At 46.6% G+C, this 26189-nt stretch overlaps 1 protein-coding gene across 9 annotated transcripts in view; it reads right to left on the reverse strand.

Annotated features, from left to right (window-relative positions):
• The window catches only part of LOC115392094 (unconventional myosin-IXAa-like), an 87422-nt gene that overhangs the window by 20638 nt on the left and 40595 nt on the right, over window positions 1–26189 (reverse strand). For all 9 annotated transcript variants that reach the window (XM_030096607.1, XM_030096604.1, XM_030096609.1 and 6 more), the window contains 5 exons: window positions 21682–21771; window positions 15071–15187; window positions 12488–12622; window positions 4161–4282; window positions 1508–1649 (listed from right to left, as the gene is read on the reverse strand). In XM_030096607.1, coding sequence (XP_029952467.1) covers window positions 1508–1649; window positions 4161–4282; window positions 12488–12622; window positions 15071–15187; window positions 21682–21771 — 606 coding nt within the window. The remainder of the gene's footprint in view (window positions 1–1507; window positions 1650–4160; window positions 4283–12487; window positions 12623–15070; window positions 15188–21681; window positions 21772–26189) is intronic.

Genomic DNA, 26189 nt, shown 5'->3' on the forward strand with positions numbered 1-26189 from the left:
GGCTGTAAACAGAAAACATATTAGTTATTCAAACAGAGGAGCGTACAGCCCGAGAAACACTAACAAACAACGGCATGTGTTATTGTCTGCGCCGGGGTTTTTACTGCTCGTGAGCAGCGAAACGCCAGTTGGCAGAGGAGATTTGAACGATTAGGGGCCAAATGTTTCACTGCCTTTACTAAATCGTTACAGGGCAACACAAACCGTAAAGATGTCTGAATTAATGCGTTCTTCCTGCATGTTACCTCTGTCTCTCGAAAAGTGTGTGTGATCAACACATTTCACAACATGGCGGAGTGTGTGTCCATTTCTCAGGGACAGAACGTTCACTTTTCTGATGACCTTTGACTTTTACTTCCTACATTTGAACACAAACCTCCATGTTTTCTCCTCCTTCGTCTCTTTAATGACTTGTTCCTTGTTTCAGTGAAAAGATTTAGAAGGTGACAAATTCAATAAAATTCAATTCCTGCAGCGCCAAATACAACGCGGCCACTTCAAGGTACTTTAACAGAGATGATGGAAAAGAAAAACTCAATTTTAACAGGAAGAAACCTGCACAACCAGAGGTGGTGCAAAAGTAAACCAACTGAATTGAAAGAAAAATAGCATTTTTCCCATTTCTGAGAGAGAAATGAACAAAAACGTCACCGCTGATTCAGTCTTCTGCCACATATTGTAAAAACAAACATTTCATTTCATTATTCATGCTTTACTTCTTGTATTTGGTGTTAATATTCCTTTTTTTGAAAACATTTTTCCATGAGACAGTTATTAGTTATTAAATGGTAAACAGTCTCTTCTTCCTTTGGCCACACCAGTGCTGAATTCCTAACAGCTCGTGTTTTTCTTCCACCTCTCGTTTCGTGTTAAAATGAGGTGAAGAAAACCGTCTGTCACGTCCAAACGGGCGCAGAAACACACACCCGGCGTCCTCTGCCGCGTCCGTCTGGAAAGAATGAAATATTCCAACTGAAGCTGCGCTATAATAACAGAGCCGTGAACTATAAACCCTTCAACATGCCCCCCCTCCCCCCCTCCCCTCCCGGATGATCCGAGTCAGCTGTGCGCTCGCGCCCGAGCCGGCGGCGGGCGCGTCAGCGTCGCCGCATCGGCTCCTCGGGATCATTTTCCAGCGCCACGGTAACCAGCTGTTATGGATTTCTATCATACAGTCGAACAACAATACACCCGAGCCGCTCCGGCACATGTGCTTCTTATCAGAACGCAGCTGGGAAACGGGCGGGGAATTAGATCTCTCTGCAGAGAAGGGGAAAAAGAAGGAGAGGATGACGGAGGGAACAACAAGCAGGGCTGCAGGAGACTTTCAGAGTGACGAGAGGAGAGGATTCCTGCGCGAGGTTTGAGGCTTCACGTTTTGAACCGATCGGCGTGCGATGGGACTGGCTGGCTGTTTACCGTAACACTGCTATGATGTGTGGAGACAACACACACACACACACACACCGGAGTGTGAAGCGTTCACACACGAAGCCTCTCGCCTCACCTTGACTCCGTACTTGACTTTACCGGCGTAGTGTCTGATGATGAAGGCCGGCTCCATGACGGCCGGGAACTCGATGTAGCTGTTCCCTTCATGCTGACGCTTGAACTTATCCAGCAGCGTCTGATTGGAAGCTTGAGGGAAACTGGAGAGAGGAGACACTTCATCAGGATTTAATCGCTGAACGTTAAGCTCGTAGCTGAGGTACTGAAGTTATCGAGCTAATCCCAGCCTCCTGGGCTGAATGTGTGGATACAGGGGTCTGAAAAGCACCTCTTGATGAAATAAGTTGGTAAATTCAATATGCTGCATGTTTAAAACCACACCGCTTACTGTAACTGGTAATATTAACAGTATCAAAGCTGTAAAAAAGAAGCTAATTTCAAGCAGGATTTCAACTGAAGGCTGCAGAGGGAATCTAACTGACACAGATCAGACTGAAATAATGAGTTATCATTAAATCAGAGGTTATAAGAAGCTCTGGACTCCATCTGAATGATAAAAATGAAGAAAATAAAGACGAATCAACAACTGTGACTGTTAATACTGCTCCCATTGAGAGAAAGACATTCCCTCCAAAACACTACCAAACAAAGGAAAAGGTTAAAATCCATTCAATGTAAGAAAACAGCTAAACAGGATATAAAACTTCCTGACAGACAATAAGAGAGTTAAACTCCTGAATCCGCTGTGTCAGGAGTCTCACACTGTCCCTAAATACCTGACTCCATCTGAGATCTCAACACTTCAGTGGCTTAACTGAACTGAGAGCATAAATAAATCCAAGAAAAGCATTAAATCATGTGTGAAACTGAAAACAATGCCATGTGTAGATGTTATGTGATGTTCCTGGTAGTGAAAGCGACAGCAGTGTTTCTGTGTGACGGTTAGAGATGCGCGGATGGCTCATTTTTCCATCTGCAACCGCTTCTTAAAACCTCCACCCGCCCGCTATCCGCCCATATGAACGATTTTTTATCAGTTTTCAAAACCGCATCCGCAGAATAGTGTTTAGGTGTACTGAAGTTGCTTTTTTTTATTATTTGAGCGCCTCAACCGCAACCCGCCCGAATGTAATTAAAATCTTAATTTTTCGACACGTCGTCCGCCCGATCCGCGGTTATCCGCCGGCTCAGCGGGTGCAACCGCAATCCGCGCATCTCCAGTGACGGTTCACGTGTTTGGACTGAGCAGCCGTGCACGGTCCCGACACATCCTGTCCTCGTGTCACGGTTCAGTCAATAACGGCGCTGAGGCCGCCGCACGCCGAAATGTGCGCTAATCCTCGAAGGAGACGGACGTGGACATCCTGCTGCAGGTCGGAGCAAATACTCCTACAAACAACCTCCCAGCATGCATCTGCATGAGGAGTGTATCGAAGGAGTGATCCGCCCGTCGATGTGTGTTCAGCATCACACTGGAGCTGGTTTTAGTTTGTCAATACCACACCGGCTTTCAGCTTCCTCGGGACGTGACCGCCATGTTTTTCCCAGAGTTCTCGGTGTTTTCCTCTGCGCTTCACCCACCTGACCTCCACCTCCCAGCATTCCTATGGCCGTCTCCGCCCGGCACCTGAGACACACTCCGGCTGGAGTGTATCCACGGGGTCCCGCGGCTGCAGAGACGGACCCCCACGCTCTGCCGTGATTCTGCAGTAACTGAATCCGTCCCTCCAGAGGCCCCCGCGAGCCCCGCTAACTGTGAATGATGAGATCTCCGAGCGTCTCTCCCTCTCTCTCTGTAATCATTCAGCATGAAACTCCGTCCTATGGCAGCGAAACCCCCAGGAGAGATCCCGTCCCCCCTTCGTTTCTTTCTTTTACAGCTCCCCCATTGGCCCTAATTTTCCAAAAATGTCCCCCCCCACCCACCACCACCGTCTTCAGGCAAATATATACATGGATCTGGGTCCATACCAGACTTTATTAGATCCAGATGAAGCAGCTTTGCTAAGTGGCAAGAGGGATGACAGCTAACATTGATAAATATGGCAGTGCGCAAACCGCCCGATGTGTTTTTATGCAACGGGGGGTTGGATTTGATTTATGGGGGAGAGGGACGCTGAGGCAAAGGGTCGACCCCGCAGTGCAATAGAAGCAGGAAGAGAAACGGGTAATCCAGTAATAGTGGAGGAATCAGTCGGTCTTTTCACTCAAGCTAAATCCCGGTACGAGTCCCAGCGCTGGCATCAATCAGACTCATGAGCGAAAAGCCTGCGCAGGGCGCCGGACGTCTCCTCCGTTCACTGGAGGCTCGAGAGACGGGCTCATGTCGGGGAGTGAAACCCAACAAAGCATGAAGCCACAATTCTACATGTTTGGCCGCCTACCAGAGAGCGACGGCACAAGAGGAGCTGCGCACAACAGTGTCCAGACTTAGAGGAACACACCATCTTACAGTCAAAGTGTGTGTCTGGTCGTCGGTCCATCACGATGGAGACCGAACTTGGGCAAAGTTTGAATAAAACATGAATGTATGATTTGTTTCCAGATGGGGCACACGTCTTCACAGTAAACCGGCTAATACTCACAGGCCTTGTGAAAAGTGATCCAGAAAGGTCTAATAATGTTAAATTTCTTACTTTTCTAGATTAGAAATCTGTTTAATGTGTGTTTAGAGGCAGGTGATGGGAAAAGGACGTCACTGGGCGTCGTACTTGCACTCCTCGTCCAGCAGGTGAAACAGAGCCGTGGGCTTCTTGCTGATGAGGTTGAGGCAGCCGCTGTTGTCGATGTACTCGATGTGGTGCCAAGTGATGCCCTCCGCCCTGTACTCCTCCTGCGAACGAGAGGGGGGAAACACAGATGAGGTCTGCTCAATCAAATCTGTAACGAGGTGAAAATCAACCGAGCATCGCCACGTCTCCAAAAGCCAAGAAAGATTCAGTGGCTGTAAGTCCAGTGTCACCATCTGTCACTGTGAGGCTGCTTTTCAGCTGCTTTACATAAACAGACACATTCAGAGAGACTCAAAGACTAATTTCCGCAACCTGTTCTCAGCTGGTGATGTGGGGCTCCGACACAGAGTCAAGTGTGCTTCACATGAACCACAAAGTACTTGTGCACACATTCCTCCCTGTATCAGAGCCAGAAGTCGAAGCAATAGTTCTTATTGTGGTGAAAAGGCCGAGTCCCCACGACGGTGACACCTGGCTGTTCCCTCCTCAGGCTAATGACAGCCGGAGCGTTTGACCCACATCCCCTCCAACGGCCCTGAGGGAGAAACCTCGCCGCCTCTGCGGGCTGAGATGAAAAGCGAGAGAGGGCGAGGAGGGAGGAGAAAGCCGAGCGCGAGCTACGTTGGCCATGTTCTCGTCTGCCAGGAAAGCTGCCGTTGAGGTACATTTGAGAAAGGCATGTAAACAGTCCCTGCTCCAGTAGCCGGGGAAGCAGAGCATGCTAACTCAGCAAAACGAGCCGCGAGGGCAGCGAGTCCGGCTGAATCCAATCAGAGGAGGAATCACAAATGAAGGGCTGACTTCACTGCAACATTTGCCGTGTGTCTTTAACTGTCTCCAACCAAACATCACGGCAGGTCTCATTACTGGCAACAAAAGGAAAAATAAAACTAAGTCATCCATAAATTGTGAGACAACTTCGGAAAACCACTGCTAGTCGTCCTGTCTTGCAATACCGTTTTGTACCAGAAGATGGTGTAGTGAGTCACGACGGTGCAGCAGTAATCTAATTGTGAATATTCTCTTTCTAATGAGGCAAAAAGCGAGTAAAAGCATCTTCAGTTGTGACGCGTTGCGTAATTATCCCAGAGGGAGCAGAGAGGCCGTCAGAGCAGCGCGGGAACATAGTTTCACACATGCGACACGTCTGCCCTCAACTCCTCATCTCAGGCCGTTGATTCACCGAGGAGGCATTCAGAACATGTGGCATGTTTGCTTTCATCCGCCGGATCATGCCAAATGAAAACAGAGCCGCGAGAAGGAATTTTTCTAAAAGTGGTGTGCTTTCGTTTAAATCTCGGCGAGGCCGATTCATCCGTGGCGACAGAGGGGGAGGGAGAGCGCGCGTGTTGAGTCCCAGAGACAATCAGACGCAGACGAACTGATCGGCTGATAAACACACCGATCAGAAGTTTGATCACACACCAACGTGAACGTAAACAGTCGGACGCAGCAGCAGAGGGAGAACTCCGAGGCTGTGAAAAGGTTTCAATATCCACGACACACACTGAGCTGAGAGCTGCAGCTTTTGAAAACCTTAACGCGAGCAAATTATCTGTGTGATTTTTTCATTTAGAACAAAAAGATTAGCTGTATATTTTCTGAACTGGAAAGTATAAACATGCCAAAAAATGTCATGAAGCTATAATTCACATAAGAAGACATGTTTTAAAATTGTTGAATCTCATTCTCAGCTTTTCCACTAACCAGTAATCTGGAAAGATTACATAATCAAAAAAAAAAAAAAAACATTTCCATTCTTGCAGAGCAGCGTACGTCTTACTCGCATCTGCTTGATTGAATCCATTCAATTTTTCATCTGTCGTGACAATTATAAATAACTTTTCCTTCAGACGCTGCATAATTTATCACTCTAAGTTCAACTTCTGCTGTGTAGCTTTTTCTTTTTGGCCACAGATTTACATGCACCGTCTGTAAAATGCAGTTTTACTGCAGCAGTTTTTCCCTTGTCGTGCGCTTCCATGATATATTTTGACATACAAATCACTTCTTAATATGTGTTGAAAGAAAAAGGGAGGGAAAAAGTTTGACTCATAGTCCAGAAAATATAGTGCGTAAATGGAAACAGATATTACTTGATTGGGGAATGCAGAAGTCACCAAAGTTAAAAGCTTTTTACAGGAACCTTGTACCAGCAGCACGGAATGAGGAGGAACTGGATATCAGCAGATTGCAGGAACTGAGACACTTAAAGAGTATGTTTACCTAAATTACAGCTTTCCATCAACTGTCAAACATACTTCAGCTGTTTGAAATTTACCAAAGTTACAGAGACAGCGGCTCGGTGGTGACCTGTTTCTACAGCCGACCGAGCTGCAACTTTAATCCACAGCGCTCCTCAGCAAATAACGACATCATGTTTGATAGGAACGCAGGACCTCCTCCAGCATTTTACCCCTCAGTCATTGTCTTTCTACTCACACGTGTGCAGAAGTACTGCACATGAGCAACAGCAGAGGAACACCAAAACGCAACAAAAGCGTTGTGTGAACGAGGCCCGAACGTGTTTTAACCTTCTGATCTGCTGATTCAAACTGCCAACACTGGATCGACAACATCTGCTGTGAAGCCGCTGTCCACCCTCTGAGGGCTCTGTTACACCTGTATAACCAGCAGCTCTGCACACATCCTCTTCCCTGCCTTCCTCCGGGTCGGCATTACCCAATGATGGATCAATAGGAAGGAAGTTTTGTTCCAGCAGCAGTGCACGTTAGTTAATTATCCCACTCTTGGTGCACATGTTGAACAGCTAAGTACACTGATTACATTTACTCGTATGTGTATGCTGGCGGATAAATACAGTTCTCCTGATTCTGGTTGTGCAACAGTAATGATTAGGAATTGCAATTGTGTGCAATGAAATTGCCTCAAACCAAAATAAATCTGATGGACGGACCACTGAAATGTCCGTAGTTATGGGTCACAGAATAAATCTGCAGGAGGTCAAAGGTCCCAAAGCCTCTTGCTCTGTTGAAGCGAGCAGGGACTTCAGTTGTGGTTATTGAAGACTTGTGGTCATCCATTCCTCCATTTGTCGGTCGACTCAGACCTCTGCTGCGTTGGAGCCACCCTGGTTGTGTTTGGCTGAGCGCCCCGGCCACATGAAGCTCCATCTCGCCGCCTCATGGTGTGACAGCGGAGTGTTTTTATCGAGTGGTGTCATAAAGAGAGCTGGAACGTGAGGGTGGGTTCACAGACAGAAATGGACAGAGACAGAGCAGAAACCAGGAAAACACCGTGATAAAATCTGACATTCAGGCTGGTCAGAGAAGGGAAATTCAGTTCAGAGCAGGAAGGCCTACGAACAAGAGACAGCCTTCATTTAGAGAATCCCCGGCCGTCGCCTTATCGCTGCCGACTCTTCGGTTAAACTGGGCAGAAGGCAGCGGGATTCTCTATCAGATGGAGGTAAACCTGGCCACATGTTTCTGATTTCAGCTCTGATCAGCGCGATCGCTCACAGGCTTAAAGTGATACCGTGTTCGCCTCCGGCGCTGGACGCCGCGCGCTCTCTGACTTTGATATACTGTCTTCCCACAGAGGAGAAATACAAACAGCAAGTGCCATGTAAAGTTAAGAACTGGACTGGGGAACACACACGCACACACACACACACACACACAGATTTGTACTGCATAACTTTGACATATTACAATCCCAACCACCCCCCCGAGCGACCCTGAACCAACTAAACAACAGTCTAACGTCGCCCTAAAACCACATTTTAACCCTTGAATGGACGTACAATGTTGTACAGTGTAGGTCAGACCAACACGGTTCAAACACCAGACGTACACACACACACATTTCTGCATGAATACGTTGGAGCCTACTCCTTAATAAGTTCAATTCACTAACATCTAATAGTAACCTTGGTCCTAAAACCACATCTCGTGCCCTGAACGCTCATAAAATGTTGAGAGGTACAAGATTTTGGTCTGGAAGGCCATAAAGAGAGCAACACACACACACACACACACACACACACGCACGCACACCCTCTCGTCCATCCAGCTGAGGGCTGTGGCTTGAGAAGCTCTATTAGCTTTGGCCGCCCTTCCAAAGGTAAACACTTGCTGCTGATAAGACCGACCGGTGGACTCGGAGGAGAGCGAAGCCCGGAGGGCAGAGAGGAGGAAAGGCCCGCTGACAAACAGTTAGAACCACCCTTCAAAACCAGACTGACGGCATTAGCTTCTCGTGCATCTTCCCTTTCCATCCGATCTGCTCCAGAGCCGGGAGTCACAGGACGTTCTTATCAAAACCTCTGCGCTCACGGTGAGGAGCACGGAAGCTCGCTGAAAGTAAACACAGAATCCCCGATGAGGTTTTATTCAACGCTAACCAAACAAGAAGACTGCAAGAGGAAGGAGAAAACCGAGCTGCAGATGCACTGAATAAACTGACATCTGCATGGAAGCCTGGGAGCAACGGGACGGGACTTCGCTTCCAGAAAAAAATGTGGGTTTATTTGTAATACAAGCATTATTGTGCAATCAGGTTTAGTGCAGTGAAACAGATTACATCTGGAAGGCAGAGAACGGATCTCCTAATATGCTGCAGGATCACATTTGGTGATAGCAAATCCCAGGAAAATGCTGAATAGATGTTTTAGTGATGGCCAGACTTAAATCAGCGTTCGATTCAAACATGGGATGTTTGTTAGCAAGATGTGCTTTCAATATTTTATTTCTTAAACCCCCCCCAGATTTCCTGTAAGGAGGGCTGAGGATCTCCTCTCTGCCATTCTGGCACACTCCCTCTCAACAATGTCCAGGAGCGGCCAACAAATCCGTTTTTAATATAGATTTTACACTGTTAAAAAGTGTCTTATTAAAGGCTGGCACATTGAGCGGTGGTTTTTCTTGGGGGACCCAAATCTTTGCCATCGTAAACCCAGGCTACTCACCACATCTTGCACAATTACAAAAAAAAATCAAACGTTTTTCAGAACAAAAGACACATTCAGCTATAATTTTGTCCGTCGATGAAACCTTATTCTATGCTACTCTCTTGGTACCATCTTATCTTGTGGTTCATCTATTTTCTTTAACCAAACGCCATTTTTTTTCTCCTGCCACTTACTTTGTGACACATACACCAGCAACTTAATCACCTGATGGAGGTGTGTGTGGAGGTGGTGCATAGCATATGGAGCATAAATTAGGCTTTCTTCACCATATTCCTGCCATGATTAGCATTTTATCTTGCACCAATAACATGGAGATTTTCTTAGACAGTTCAGGAGATAACGGCTTGACACAACAGAGCAGGAAAGGTGGGCAGAGGTTCTGCTGTGACGTGGAGCAGGGGCTGAAGGCGGGCCGCTCTACCAACCGCACAACTTTATTCAAACAAACACAAATCAGTTGAGATCTGGCGAAGGCCTCGTTCTGGAAGCTACACCAACCTGGCCAGGAACGGGGCCCCCGAGCTCCACTGCAGCCCCACCGCTGTCCTGTAAAATAAACTCACCGCCGGCGGATAACCAAAGGCTCCGAGGACCCCGGTGATTAAAGCATAATAAACGTGAACTCTGCCGAAACAATAGCGGGCACCGTCCTGCGAGGGCGGGCCAACCGACGGCACTTTGACACTCATTAACTGAACATAACACAGTAACAAACCCTGGACGAGAAGTTCAATAAAGACAGAGATACTCATCAGAGTGTCAAACACGCTTCACGTCAGGGGTCACATGCAGCACCGATTCTCCTTCAGAGGGCCGGGCTGCAGAAATATTCACATAACCTAGAACTTTATGTTTTTTTTTTTTACATTTTTTTGCATTTGGTACTAAATTAAAAAAATATATATACAATTACTATAATGAAGCATTTCAACGATCTGGAGTTTTAAATTGAGTAAACAGGAGTTAATTTGTTAGCTTGCTTCTGACCAGCAACAGCATTTAAAAAAACAACAACAACAACAACAACTTGAAAACCTCCAGTTATACCTTCACTGAGTAAACTTGTAATTTCCAAAGCAGAAATAGTAAATAAAGCATCTCCATCCCAGGAACTAGACGTATTTAGGCACTCAGATGAGCTGCTGAATCTCAAGGCAGGAATGAGAGTAGAAAAGAAATCTGATTTTAATGACTTGGAATAAATGTGGCATGGCTGTTTGAGTGTTTCACAAACTGCTGATCGACGGATTTTCAAACATGACCAGCTCTAGGTCCACAGAGAGCGGTCTGAAAAAGAGGAAATATCCATTGCTCTGCAGCTGAGACATCTGCAGGAACCGAGTGATGCTACCACGTCAACGCGGACCAAAATCTCTCAGGGACGTTTCCAGGAACACGCTGAAACTAAAAATCAAGACCGTTCTGAAGACAGGAGAGGTCGAACCAGTACGAGCAAGGTTCACCACACAGAGCGGCCGGTGAGAGTCCGATCAGCACAGATTCAGTCAACGGATACGTCACCAAACACACAGATGTAGACTATCCTGGCGTTAACAGTGAACAGCGGCGCCGTCCCAAACCCACTAAGATCCTTCTGGCTAAATTAAAACATCAAAGCAAGTCGCCGTCAGTTTTCACTGCACTGCTGCCAAACCTGTTAGTACTTGTTACATCGTGTGAATGTGTGTGCTTGTGTGTGTGTGTGTGTGTGTGTGTGTGTGTGTGTGTGTGTGTGTGTGTGTGTGTGTGTGTGTGTGTGTGTGTCGCCCTGAGGCCTAACAGTCACATCAGAGAAGCGCTCCTGCAGAATCTTGATTGACAGGCTGTGATCCTCATGGAGGATGAAGGGGTGTCATTGCAGTCATGTACCGAGCCGCTGTTCTCTTCGTCGCCTCGTTTAGCCGTCGGCGGCGGTGGAACCACACCACATGCTCGGCCGCCACGACCTACAAGCATCCAGGAGCTGAGAGGAGCTGACAGCTGCTGCCACACCGTCCAGATGTCCGGGGCCCCGTTTACACAACTGCATTTCAGGTGAAAACGTTTCAGAAAAGTTTCACATTTACACTGCAATGTTCTGAAAACGATGTACGTTTCCACGACGATGAATCAGATTGCTATCTGGGGTGAATCGAGGAGCAAGGAGACGAGCCCCGAGCGTTTCCAGAAAACGTTGTGACCTATTTTCACACTAACAATTTTGACCACCTTAGGAGCCATTTTTAATGGCTCTGAGCACCGTTGTCATATATACAGACATCCAAAACGCAATTTAATTTTTGCTTTTTCGCTTGAAATCACTGCCGAGTAAAGAGGCCTTGATACTCATTATTCCTTCCCAGTGAGCTTCCTCATTGGTTTGATGGACGCAATTAAAAAAAACAACATAAACAGCCGGGATAAAAGGGTTGGCAGTGGGCGTCTGAACACTCCAGCATAATGACTACATGATATTTCTGATCACAGATTAATGGTTTGGTAATTTTATGCCTTTTGAATAGCAGAGAGGGTTGTTATGACTGCTGTCTGCTGTGGAGCGGTGATGACTGAGGGGTGAGACAACGCAGTACACACAGCCCAACAGGAGGAAAAAAAACTAAAAACAAACTGCAACGCCGACCGGAATCGGATTTAATAACAAACACACAAAGCAAACAGGGATGTGTGATCAGCTGCCACACCCTTCACACTCAAAAACAGGTATAATTTCAAGTATAACGGCAAGTAGAATCACATTGTGCTGCAGAAATAACGCTGACAGTTAAGGAAAGTAGCCCAGTAATACAACTCTGTTCCACAAGAGGGTGTAGTGAGTCGCTCAAGCAGCCAGTCCTGTCCCTGGTTCACCAAGAGACGCAGAAGCAGCAGGTTCAGGTTCCTGTCAGCATGTATAAATCATGTTTCTGTGCACACTTTCATCTGCAGCTTGAAGCTTTGAGGAAACCTGCATCATTTCCATAAATCCGAGCACAAGCACGGCAGCGGCTCTCTTATTGTCCTCCCTGCGGAGCTCGCCACCAAAGAGGAAGCCGTTCATTTTCACCGGCGTGACGTGAGGGGCGCCACTTCAAAAGTCCGGAGTCTGAAGGAGGAAGCGAGGAGGGCCCGCTCTACGCTCCGTCACGCCAATCGACCCGAAACATGAAAGCACGTCCGAGACACGTTTACGAGGAACGCCCTCGATAAAGTGACGCCGGGGCAGAGGCTGGCGTCTCTGCGTGCCGAGGGAGAATGAGGCCCATCGTGTATGAATGAGAGCGCCCTGTTAGCGTCGTCACGGTAACGGCACACTGTGCACGAGAGCCTTGTCGGCGGCAGCACAATGATCATTGTGTGGAGGAGGAAAGGAAGTGCGAAGCACGGGGAGGCGTACCTGCTCTAACTTGAAGATGTGCTGGTTGAAGTAGTGCTGCAGCCGCTCGTTGGCGAAGTTGATGCAGAACTGCTCAAAGCTGTTGTTCTCGTAATCCTCGAAGCCAAAGATGTCCAGGACGCCGATCGACAGGATCTGAGGAGGAAGAGAGACGCGGTTGACACATGCAGGCAACCGGTGGCTGCTAATCTGCCTACAGTGAGACTAATGACCTTTCACGGTGTTAAAAGTTTCCCTGGGTTTAATAAACGTGAAGAAAATGTGTCACTGTAATCTCTGATATGGAAGCTGTTGAGTAAACGAGTCTGAGGGTAATTTCTGCAGCGGCTCAGGCAGACCAGCGTCCAGGAGCTGCAGCGGCCTGGGGTAGCTGTACGTGCAGTGTTTGGTTTCCAGTACAGTGAAATTCCTTTCACACCACATTCAGGCTGCAGCCTCTCCGAGAGTTCAGATCCACTTTCACAAAAACTCAAATACGCTCAGAGTGAAAGCACCGAGTTAAAAACTGAAGGGAATTCACTGGATATGACTGAACCATCTTAGCAAAACCAGAAAACTGACCGTTTTCATTGTGGGTGCATCACTTTCAAGCAAAAGGTCTTAAAAAAGTCACGTTAATGTACCAAAGTACAACATTCTGAAAACATGAAACATAATCTTCAGTATTGTAAATATCAGCAAAATCTGTGTTTCTATGTGACGTATCTTTTATATCTTTACAGCTTCAGAGCCCCTGTTGCCACGCAGCACTGGAGTCGTCATGTGTCGTTGACATGCACCATCTGAGGGAGGCGTTCACTGAGGAGGCTTTCAATTATGGAAGTGTGTGTGAAAGCTGCTGTTCTCTTTGATTCGTGTTGATCAGTGGTTTATTTCCCTCCGAGGGCTCGTTGGATTGAATCAGGAATTTATAACAGACGCCAACACAGGACACATAAAGAAACTGTTACCTGACCAGAAGAACAATAACCTTAATAGAAAGCGCAACATCGTCAAACGCACGCAAACACACACACACACACACACACACACACACACACACAAAACCAGTTCAGAGATCACTCATCAATAAGCCCCAACTGTAAACTCTATTGAACCTAAACTGTGATGACATCCATTATCATAATGAATGTGTACACACACACACACACACACACACACACACACACACACACACACACACACACACACACACACACACACACACAATGTCCCCACAACATCAGCAATCCCAGAGTAGACACACTCATGCCACACAACAGCGCAGCAAACTCTGACTGACCCACACAGAGTGTGAACCCTCAAACTGAGCATTTAAACAGACTCAAGAAGACACAACGTCCTCGCTGATTCAGAGTGGTCCTCACAAGCACTGTATAATAAAACGCACACATACACACACACACACACACACACACCCACACCCCTTCTGGGACATCAGAGGACCATGGGGGTAAACTGAGCTGAAGGGAACTTGATGCCATCTGCCCAAATGTTCCTGGCACACACATGATGTACACACATGCGGGCACGAGCACACACTCACAAACGCGCACACATGCACGCACGCACACACACACACACACGCACAATGATCTGTTTTCTAATTCTCTCGATGCCCCCGCTGGGAATAACTTGCCAGCTGCCAATCTCTCACTCACACACACACACACACACACACACACACACACACACACACACACACACACACACACACACACACACACACACACACACACACACACACACACACACACCACACACACACACACACACACACACGTGCACGCACACGCGCACGCACGCACACACACAGGACAAAGGGAAGACAAAAGCTGCTGACATTAGCATGCATTGCAAGTGATTTGTTCGTTTGTCTAACGAACCCTCGACAGAACACACTGTTGCATCTCTGGGTGAAGAAACACAGCAGACTCTATTTTATTGGAATCACAAGAAAAAAAAAAAGCTCTTTGCAAAGGACAACATTCCACATCCATTCATGTAAAGAGGAGCAGCGAGCTTCCTGCTCCACTCTGACGTTTTAAAGGCCAAACAATCTGCTCATACATTGAAGATCACTATCAGCCTTCTGCGTTCAGTTCCGTCTTACATCTGCAGTCTGAAACCTGCTTTTAATTCCTCCCCGCAGTGTGATCTGTTGTTTCCGTTCAGAGTTCTCACGTGTTTCGTGTTTTTTTTAAATATAGCTAACAGAGGCTGTTCAGCATGTGTACTAAAGTATGCATGGGTGGATATGCTCATAGCAACAGCTTCAGTTTCACTAATTTGTGACAGAAAGGCTGCAAACGTAACCCAAAAACATCAAACATCATGAAATCAGATGCTATTGTCAACATATAGTCACCCTACTCTTTGCATACAGGTCCTTCTTAGAGCCTCTGATGTCTGTTTTTCTTATTTGAATGTTAAACTGTTCAGTATTTCTCTCAAGAATCCACCTTAAATTCATGCTTGGTATTGGCTCTGAGCTGAAAGAAAATAGATTTATAAGCTTTCAGTTCCAGACTTCATCTCATGAGCATTCTTTTGTGATTTATGCACCAGTGTGTTTGTTTTTACCTTTGAATTGTCCTCCAGGTCCTTGTTGTTCAACAGGGCGTGGTTGGTCCGGAACACAATCCAGTCAAAGAGCGCGCTGTACAGGGACTTGGCCATGGAGTCCCTCACGGTGCCCGCCTGCACGCACACACACGCACACGCGCACACACACACACACACGCACACAGAGCGGTTACCTCCAGATCAAAAACATATGGATTTGGAAATGTAGAACAGGAGCTATTACTATGAATGTGTTTTATTACTGTCACTCACAGACATGCTGTTTTTTTTTAAACAGGAAATTGTGTTTGAGCACGTGCTTTGTAAAAGAAAAAAGAAAAAAACAACAACTGCTGAACAAAAATCAGACAGATCCTGAAAGAGCTGAACATGAACAGGAATTTAATTTCAGGACCAATCAGTGTCTTGATTTATTTGCACGAGGCTTTTAGAACTAGTACAGATGGGGAATCTGGTAAGTTGTTGATTAATTGGTTTATTGGTCAAATAGATTTTTAATCATCCAAATGACAATGACAATGAAATTAAATTCTATATCAGGCTGCAACATATAAACAGAAAAAAACTGGACTTCCTGAACCTTCTGCTGCTCTAAATGTGATTTATTTACATGATTCTATCGACACAATTAGAATAAAATGACATATGAAAGGAATAATAGTGGGCTCACACGCACATGCACACCCACCCCTATTTCCCTAATCCTTCATTCCACTTCCTTCCTGATATTTGCTCTCTTGGAAGATATTTCAGGAGCCAGCTGCAGAGATTATAATTCACATTTATTCAATATTATCTCTGTAAATTACACTTGCTGATGCTTACAGCCTGACGGTCACTCTGGGAAATGCCAGAAAGCTTCTATAATACAGAATAATACCACAACGTCACCTCCAGTTGTTGAAGGATTATAACTGGAGCTACTTTATATTTAAAGGGAAAACACAGAGCCGGTGTTCAGGTTCCCAGAGTCAAACTCGGACCCACTGGCCTCATGTTTGGCTGTAATACTTGAGGTGTTTTCAGTCAGGAGCCAGAGCTTTAAGTACCTCCAGATCACTACTTGTACAACTTTTTTTTATGGATCGCTCCCCGATCCATAAAACGCAGCGCTGCCAAGTCGAGCCGTTACTGAGCCGCGGCTGACGGAAAGCGTGCCGGGCTAAAACAGAGGCGGCCTTGACTTGGACTGTGCAGCACGCTCCCTGGCAGCAGCGCGTTGTGATTGAATCAGGCTGGAGAAAACAACTGGGTCAAGCAGTTTGGTTCCCGAAACCCTCAAAACAGACGCGAGAGGCTGATTTCAGGAGTCTCTGATCAATGTGATCACAGCTGATTCAACTCCAAGCTATTAATGTGATTTATCAATTCCGGTTCAGCCACATCATTGTGAAATATGATTTGCAATGAAACCAAAATTTGCACACATATTTTCAGTGAATTAGAGCAAAGTTAAAAACTCTCCATTTTCAATTAAAAGTTTAAAATCCAAGATTCTAATCGAGCTAAATGAAAAGTATTTGCTACAAAGATCAGTCAGGTTCTTATTTATTTGTTTGATTTGAAAAGTGAGATCCAAATCTGTTACATAGCTATATCAAAATTCAAAGTTGCATCATAACACGTAAACTCAACTTGTCTTCTGACTTTAAAGCGTCTTTCTGTCGCCTCTGTAATGGTGTGAGATAGTTTTCCATGTATCCCAGGAGTAAAAAGTGCACAGAAGAAGAGAGGTAAAAATATCTCAAACACCCTCTGTCGACTCTTTTCAGTATATCTGATAAATCCCAACGTCGATGTTAGTGGATAAGACATGAAATACACGGAAACTATCAGAGAACATGTCAGATCATCTCCCCCAGACAGTCTCTGTATCCGGTGGTTCTCATCATGCTGATGTTTACTGAAGTAGAAGTAAAAAAGAGTCCACACCAAGTCAGTCAGGGAGCCTTTACCTGTTTTTACACACTAAGATGTAGTTTTAGAGCAGATGGAGTTAGGGTAATGTCTCCAGTGTGACACGCTGTGCTGCTGTTTGGGATTTTCCGGTGTCATTTGAGTCCAGTAGGAGATCATGCCGACGTGTCGCACATCACTGCAGTTTATAGTCTATAGGAATCTGAACACAAGCACCAGCGAATACACATAAATATCACATCTTCCTCTAACGGTTACCCTGATGTATCAAACATTAGGGTTTGAGCTCTGTGCAATTTCAAAATAAAAGGATGTAAATAAAGAATAAAGAAACCAGGTTTTTCCCACCCGGCTGTACTGCAGCTCTTACAGAGCTGTTCACTGAACCCAATCACGCCGCCGCTGCACACGCCCTCTCTCTGCAGGACTGTCAGGAAGCCCCGCCCGCTGAGAGCCGCACGCCGCCGCCTGCCGTGATGAAGCTTCAAAAGCTGCCTCTTCACTTTTTGCATTATTGATCGCGGGGTGATATTTTTATTCCGCGCGTGACGTACCCGCACGGCCGCGACGTTACATAAGATTGTTATGAATAATTTCAGGAGGAATCAGCGTCCGGGTGCCGGAGGATTGGCAGGCTCCGTGTGGACATGTGACGTGCTCACCGAGCGTGCACCGTCTCCGTGTTTTGCCATGTAATTTAATTATTCAACACAATGGGAGTCTCGCAAGGAAGAAATGGGCTGAGAATGTTTTACTACGGGGCCACCCAAGGACCTGACAAAATCATTAGCAGGAATGAGTCGGAGACGTTGGTGAAGTGCAGCAAAGCGGGCCGTTAAAGCAGGTCTTAGCCGGCGTTTGAGATTATAAGGCTCGCCCAGGGGGACTTGTTGTTCGCCGCGTTTCCATTTCTGCCTCTCATTCCTCCTCTTGGAAAAAAAAAAAAAAAAAAAAAAAAAAACCGCAGGAGGTGTGAAACGCCAGCATGAGATCAGGCCGCACGTGGCCCGCCGGCCCGCTCGCTGCGGGACGGTTCATCGGCAACAACACACCGATCTCTGTGTGTGTTTTTAATTAGCATTTATGTACTGGTCTCTGTCAGCGCCCATCTGTGCGTCTATACGTCAAGACGTTTTACAATCCTGCTCGTAACACGGAGAGTTCCTGTATATTCTCTCACCATGCGGCTGCCACCACTTTGAAACACAAAACTTCTCTCAGAAATGGAATCAGACACACTTCCTCTTCCTTGCAGGAAGTGGTGCAGTCTGAGCATCTGAAGCCACATCAAACAGGTCAAAGTCAAACATAGTCTGCATTGTTTAGACACACACACACACACACACACACACACACACACACACACACACACAAGGAGGCAAGGCTGGTGTCTGCAAGTAAGGATATATCACTATTTTATTGGTCCGGCCAAAATAAGATGGAATGTGTATACGTACAGCCCTGGATGTCTGTTAGACATGGCTGGAGAGCTCTGCTCCGGTTCAAGCAGAAGGTCCAGGACGGTTTGGGTTCAGGGCTCCGTGCAGGAAGCAGCAGCATCGTTCAGGAGTTACACAGTGGAGGCTCAATCTTCTTCAAGTTTCCACGTCAAATATGTTAGAATTAAAGTTTCTGGAAGGGTTCTAATGTGCTTGATCGTCAGTGGAAGGTTTCTGCTCAATGACATTTTGAATAATAGTTAAAGAGAGTTTTACTGCCAGTTCTGCTGTACATACAGCGGAAAACAAATGACCTCTCACTTGCCCTCCAACAGCGTAGACAGAAATAAATATCACAAAAATATCACCCCAAAGCAGAATAAAAACAAGAAAATACATCTGAAATACTCCAAGCAAGATGAGCGATTGAACCAATAACAACTTGCAGCTTCGGAGTTCGGCTAATTTGCTCCTGAAACCAGTTTTTCGCTCACCAGCATTTCCAGTTCTGCACCACTGCACCGCTGCAAATCCATACTGATCGATCGTTTTGTGCTGCTGCCCCCGAGCTTTGGAACAGTTTCCAATAACAAATAAGAGCTGCCCAGACCACAGATCAATTCCAGCCCATCTGTCTGGACGGGCTTCGGTTCCAGCTGCATTGGGATTACTTGGTTTCCATATTCTGGAGCACTTTTTTGCTGTTTTATACCCGTGTTTAACTTACGCAGCTCTTGGTTTATGAAAACCTTTCAGTTTGAATCTAAACTGCTGAATGTCATGACAAATGTTTGAATGCCCTTGAGCAAGACTGAGGGTAGGAAGCAGCTCCAGTAAGAAAAGCGCTTTCCCTCTCGCAGCGACAGCTCCTTATAAAGATATCACGCCCGGCGCTGGCGCAGAGCGTCTAATCAGATTAGGGATCTTCCCGGCCGCGGTGGAGGAAATGCCAGGCCGTGTTGTGCAGCACGGCGGAGGTCGGCGGGTCAGACACCTCGATGGGACGGCCGCCCGCCACACTTTCTCAACGTCTCTTCATTATTTCTGAGAAGCAGCAGCATTTGCCAGGTCCTTCTTTTTGTTCTCTTTCCTTTGTATAAAAACAGGCGTGTTATGGATTCCACAGGTGGCCCGAACTCGCTCCCACGACCCTCACTGGGTTCAGGGACGGGCTTCGCTTTCACCGCCGCTCAAAGTTTGGAGATCTTAGTGAGGACCAGTCTGAATGGGGAGAACTTTCCAGAGTGGGAGGACTGTTTGTTCACTTCTTGTGTTCAGTTATTGTTACATAAACTCTGTTTAACGGGCTGCGGAAGCACTGGGAAGCACATCAGCCCACATCTGAGTGTACATTTGATCTTAAAGACCTCCAGTCTGGCTTAAAGCCTTCACTAGTGGAGGTTTAATGAGCTCAGCTTTTCCAAACCGTCACACTGTACATACTGTGTAGGTTACTCCTCTACTGGGTGTCAGAGGCTCATTAACCACTCCGTGTGGTTAATGAGCAAATAAATGATCAAACAGCACAGAGAACATCTCATCAAAGCTTTCTCAATGTGTGGAGCACTTTCTTTTTGTCATCTGATGATACGAATGTCCCACAGAGTACGAGACAGCAGCTTGCCAATTGTTTCTTTACGTACAACAAACTGAGCGAGTCCATTCAAAGCTCAGTAACTGGTTCTGCAGTCCGTTACTCTTCCATTGTAAATCATCTGCGACTATAATATTCATCTCGTCCAAAGAAACAAATATTGTGCTCGTGTTAACTCCTGCTACAAAAACTCATTGTGCAAGTTTCTTAGCTTCTCCACATCATTGTCCTCAGTTCATTTGTTTGCAAATTGCAGCTTCTATCCGCTGAAAGCAGACTTTCCTGTGTGGTGCTCTGCACCACTCAAACCAGGCTCCGTCGCTTCTTGTTTGGTCATTCTACAGCTGGCACTAACATATAGCACAGTACAGCAACACTTCCTCTCTTTGACTGGAACAGTTTGGGGATTTCCCATCATGCCGTTCTCCTTGTTTTTTATCTCCCCCTCTCTCCCCGGCTCCCTTTGCATCTCGCTCCATTCAAGATAAGACCAGCCAGAGCGGAGAGGAGGGAACTTTGATGCAGCGACACCAGAAACCACGAGCCGGGATTTATCGCTGCTCCGAGCCCCCGTCCTGGATTCAGTTTCTGATGGTGTCGCCCGAACTAGCCTGGAAAAAGTGAAATTAATGTGTCGGAAACATGCGCGACTGAAACAGAACGAGGCGAGGTGTATTAACCGGGATTTGGTTCCTGGCCTGAAAACTATATATTCCAGTGGAGGTTGCACATTCCTGAGACGAGACCACATAACTGGAGCGACCGGGGGCGTGTGGGGGAGCTTGGAAGCGGCCATTGTTGGGCTATACTAACTGCTACATCAGATGGGGGGGGGGGGCGGAGCCCAGATGGTTATGAGCGGCTATCTATGCGCAGCATTTCCTTCCTCAGACAAAAGACCCTGCAGCCACGGGCGCAGAGCTGGACCCGTTTCAGTCCGGCGGAGCCAGCGGGAGGCTTTGGGGATTCGGTATTAATATTCAGCAGCACCACGGTGCGTTTGTATCTGGGTCAACAGAAGCATCAAAGAGGTACAAATCTGCAGACGGCAAGCGGTGGAAGGCTGAACGGACGAGGTTAAAGCCACCGCCGCTCGGCTCCACAGGAAACCGGAAGTCGCAGAGGAAGAGACTCCCATCAAAAGAGACTTAGACGGAGGCGGCGGAGGAGGAGGAGGAGGAGGAGGAGGAGGAGGTCACAACAAAACTCCCCAGACAGGCTCTGAAGCGAGCTCAGACAGACTCTCCCCTGCAGCCGAGGCACGGCAGAAAAAGCTCCTTCCTCCAGACTAATGGCCTTTCACACAGCAGTGCTTCCAGTCCATAATCTGGTGGACTTGGTAGTTTTAGAGCTGAGAGTCATCTTTCACAGCAATCCAACTTCGTCATCTGTCATAAAGTCCATCTTCTCACCACTGTTAATGTTTACAGCGTGTTGTTCCCTGCATGTCTGTGTGTTTTCATTACAAAAACACACACTCACTACATTGTTTTCAGTATTTCTGCTGTTAACGCAAAAAGACACGAAGTTTTCAGAAGGCTGACGTGTAAACGCAAAACTTTTCTGAAACTAAACGGAAACAGTTTCGGTTAAACCGAAGTGTATTTGGAGCCGGGGTGTGTGTGTGTGAAGCCGTCTGTGTGTTGCTGAACGGTCACCTCGGCCAGCTTGTAGGGGACGATGAGTCTCTCTCCCACCGTCACCGTCTTCCGTGTCGTCAGCGCTTCCAGCAGCATCTCCTCTTTCACCTGGAAAACAACGACGGCAGCATGATGAGCAGGTGTTTCCGGGACAAGTTCAACAAGTAAAAACAGGAGGAGAAAAACCAACGACGAGACGACGCAGATTTTGTGTTTTTTTTCCCCACTAATTTGACCACGAAGGTAAAAAGAACTGCTGGACTGCTGATCAGGACAACACCCACTAACAGATTATATGGAAAATTGTTCCTCAGATGTTTAATAAAACATAACAGACATCAATAATTGATCCCAATCTAAAGGCCAGAGGCTGTGATTCCTTATAGGAGGCGATGTTCAGTTCATCCCAGTTGTGTTTATCGTCTCCTGTTTCAATCCGACTCAAAATGAGCCGACTGTCACAAACCTTCACCCTGAAATCATCAAGTAAAAACTGAATGCTAACAAATTATCACAAAGGATACTTCCTTAAACTCTGGCATACAAAGAATATTCTACGGTCTATCCCGTGGTTTAATCATCTATATGTATTTTACTGATAAGGGTCAAAACAACAGATTCTTTATATCAGACTTGGAAGTGTTTTTTGTTCCTGATGAGGCTGAAGCTCATAATAATCCCAGCTGCCTCTGACTTACATAGGAGGCTGAGATCACACACACACACACACACACACACACGCACACACACACACACACACCCAACTCTGTGGCTTTCCGTGTGAGTCTGACTCTAAACTTGGCCCCCGACAAACCATTGATGACAGGCCCACAGTGGGAGAAGCAGATGTCACTGCACACATCCCCTCCATCGGCGGGGATTAGGGGGGTGGGCCCAACAGCTGCTGCTCAAACCACGTGTCTGTATGCGTGTCTTTGTGTGTGTGTGTGCATGTCTGTGTGTGTGCGTATGTGTGTAACTGATGTCTTCATGTTCAAAAAGGCGCTAATGCAATAGCTAATACCATTACGGGTGTACTTCTGTCAGGCGCCTGTGTTACAGCGAGAGGAGGGAGGACAGGAGGAGGTGCTGCGCACGTGTGTGTGTGAGCGTGTGTGTGTGGGGGTGAAGTGAGGGTGGGGGTGGTGGAGGCGGTGGCATAATCAGACTTCATTTCACACTGCCTGGTAATCTCTCCCACTGAGAGTTAAGCCTATTCTGCAGCCTGCTGATTGGTCTTTAGTGTTAACAGGTTTGCTGCGCCGCGGCGATCACAGGTTTATTACCCACAAGTCCGTACGGGTGGTTCAGGGTCGCTGGTTCTGCTGGGGAGTCAAGAATATTTTTGCTTAATTGGTTTGTAATTGGCAAAAGCCAACATGTGAGAGTTATCCACATAAAAACCTGCTAATCTCGGTTGTTTTCTTCTACGCAGACACTCCGATCCGGCTCTGGATTTCTAAGACAGTTAAAATTGAAATGAATTAGCATTTAGGGTATTTTTTCCCTTCACTCCTGGAGACAAGTACAGTGCTGGTTTCTTTCATCAGTGTGTGTCTAAACAGCAGGACAACGCTGATTTGCAGAACTAAGTGGGGAACTTATTTTTTTCTCGATTTCACAGCCGGGGCCTCAAGATCTGACTGCAGATTACGTGCACTTCGCTAAAATTAACTCCAAGTAACAGATACTAAATTTACAGTGTATGATCTCAGGCATGAGCTGGATCAGAGGTGTCAAACATAAGGCCTGTGGGCCAAAACAGGCCCTCAAGAGACTCCATTTCGGTCCACCAAAACAAAAATTAAATGATAATTTTTTTTTAAACAAATTTGTTAAGAGTAGTGGACACAGCACAACACTGAGACCCTGAAATGATTGTGTGTAAACTGGCATTAGCCTCAACGCCGTGCGATTTGGGTGAATTTGTAAAAAAATAATGCAAAATGCAGCAGTTCATATTAACATTTCACTGTGTTTTGAACCAGGAGGCTCCGTTAAAACGGGCTTCTTGTTGAGACTGCCGTCATTTTTGACAGTAATTTCTTGATTTTGAGAAAACAGGGACACTTTAATTACATACACACTGCACTAAGAAAAACTTTATATAATTTATGTAAACTAAATAAGATCAACACCTCTGAATTAAAGCATTTTATCAAGCCATGCACAGGTGGAAACTTTCTAAATATCTGTATTTATGCTTCTAATAGCACAAATGCTGCTTCAACCACCAACACCTGTTTTCATCAGAATGTTTCATCTCAAATAAAACGACCAGAAGCTTCAGCCTGAACCGATTTCAGCCTCTGAAACAATGTTTCAAAGCTGGCGTCGGCTCCAGAACACCCATCAACAGATTTGGGCTTTAGCGGGATTTGTTCTCACAGAAAGCGGCTCCTCTGGGACCGATTCGCAGTTTGCACAGAAATGTTTCTGGCAGCGCCGCGTCCCTCGGCTCCAGACCCCGCAGGATCCGGCCTGTCGGCCATCCATCAGCTCAGACGAGCTCCACTTCCGCTTCCAGTTCCACCTCCGCAGGAAGCAGGAAGTCCCGGCCGGCCTCGATCCCATTCACGCATCAATCTGCGCTCAGGTCTCCTCGAAAGGCGCTTTGAATTAGTGACCAGCGGTCCAGACAGAGCTCGCTAAATGGCTTTACATAACAGACATCTGTTATTCCTGCAGATGAAGCCGCGCCGGCGTGCACTTTAGTTAAGCTCTGGGTGAAAGTCAGCGACTCGACGTGAAGCTCGACATCCTCTTTAACCCTCCAGCAGACTCTCTCAGGCCAAGTGTCTTAAAATGAAATGATGCAGCATGAATAAATCATCAGCGCTAAGTAACGCCGATGTGTCTGCCTGCGGTGTAAACCCAGAGCGTTTCACTCAGGGCAGAGCCGAGCGATCAGACCAAATCACAACCATATCGAACACAAAGCAATTCACGTGTTCGCCACCAGAGTGTGTTTTCATTTAGATCATGTGAAGACTGTTGCTGCCTCACAATGATTCCCACAATGCCTCACAAAATCTTCGTCATTCGTGTTGTTATCTTCAGTTCTTTCTACATGATGTCCTTCCTGTTTCAAACACTCGACGTCGAGACTTATCGCTGCAATCTCATAAAACTGAAAAGACGACCAGCTCATTCAGTTCGCTCCATGAAAACAATGTGTCAAAGCGTCCAGCTCTGAATTCCTCACGCTGCGGTTTGGTTCTCCGTCTTTCTTCATCTTCGCTTTGAGACTGGTTTATCCATCCCGGGGGACAAATAGCCGTCCCTTTCTGCATCAGCTAACAGACGTCCAAATAAACTTGAACCGAAAACATGTGACCCCTCCCGAGCGGCATGTGGCCGCCATGTGGCCGGTTCCACCCGGACGGCCTCTCTGGAGAGCGGCGGAGAGCGCTCGGCGCTGGAGGGGAACCCTGGCAGGCTCTCCACAGTCATAACATCCCCGCTGCGCCGCTGACAGCCGTCTCCGGCACATGTCCCACATTGTTTTGTCAGCGACTCGACAAGCACATCCGGCTAATGGCGGCCGTTTGCGAGCCGGGGCCCGAGAGGCGACACCGTCCTCCAGTCTCCAGGTAAATCAAAACATCATGCGGGCGTCGGGAGTTCACACTGGGCAGCGCTGCTGAAGCGTCTGAACACGTGTGTGTGTGCGTGTGTGTGTGTGTGTGTGTGTGTGTGTGTGGTCTGAAGTCATTCTCAACACGTCTGCGTCATGTTGCATGTTAGCACACCCTAAAACAGGTTTCGAACACATGAACACGTCACTCTGTTGGATTTCTATTAAAAACAAAGTTTCTCTACGGAGGGAAGGATGAACCTGTGACCTCCAGGTACCACAACATGTTATAATTTCTATGATTGATTATAAAAGAAGTTTAAATTGTTCTGAAATTCCTTTCAACACTGAGAACAATCACTATCTAACAAATGAGCTGAAGACACACACACACACACACACACACATTTTTGAGGATGAAAATGAAAACCCTCTGGTTTTATGGAAGGATAGCTTGTTTCACTCTGGTCATTTTCTTATAAGATGCCAATAATCTGTAATAAAACCAGTTTTAACGCATGAAATGGATCGAAAGCACACTTATTTGAGCATTCAGAGCTAAAAACTACAAACAGCCTGTTAAAATGTAATATTTATTTGCAAAACTTGACAATCAAAGTTTTCTTTTTTTCACTAATGTTCTGAAAACGCTGCTCTGCATGCAATCAATCTCTTTGTAATTCCAAATATAGTCATTTTCCCTATCAAAGGTGAAAGAGAAAAACATCTGTCATGCTGACATCGTCACAAAAACTCTATTAAAACCATTAAAACTCGCAGTTTGACATGTTTCCAGGTGATCTGGGGACAAAGCTGAGGGAGCGGCCTCTACTCAGACAGCCCTTTGTGGACGGGCTGGATGGCCGGGCGGCTCTTTGGGACCTGAAGCACCTCTTAACTCCCGCCGTCACCACCAGCTGTGCTGGAGCTGTGAGAGTCCTCCGCTCTC

Source organism: Salarias fasciatus, chromosome 7 (assembly GCF_902148845.1).
Source record: "Salarias fasciatus chromosome 7, fSalaFa1.1, whole genome shotgun sequence".
Lineage (NCBI taxonomy): Eukaryota > Metazoa > Chordata > Actinopteri > Blenniiformes > Blenniidae > Salarias > Salarias fasciatus.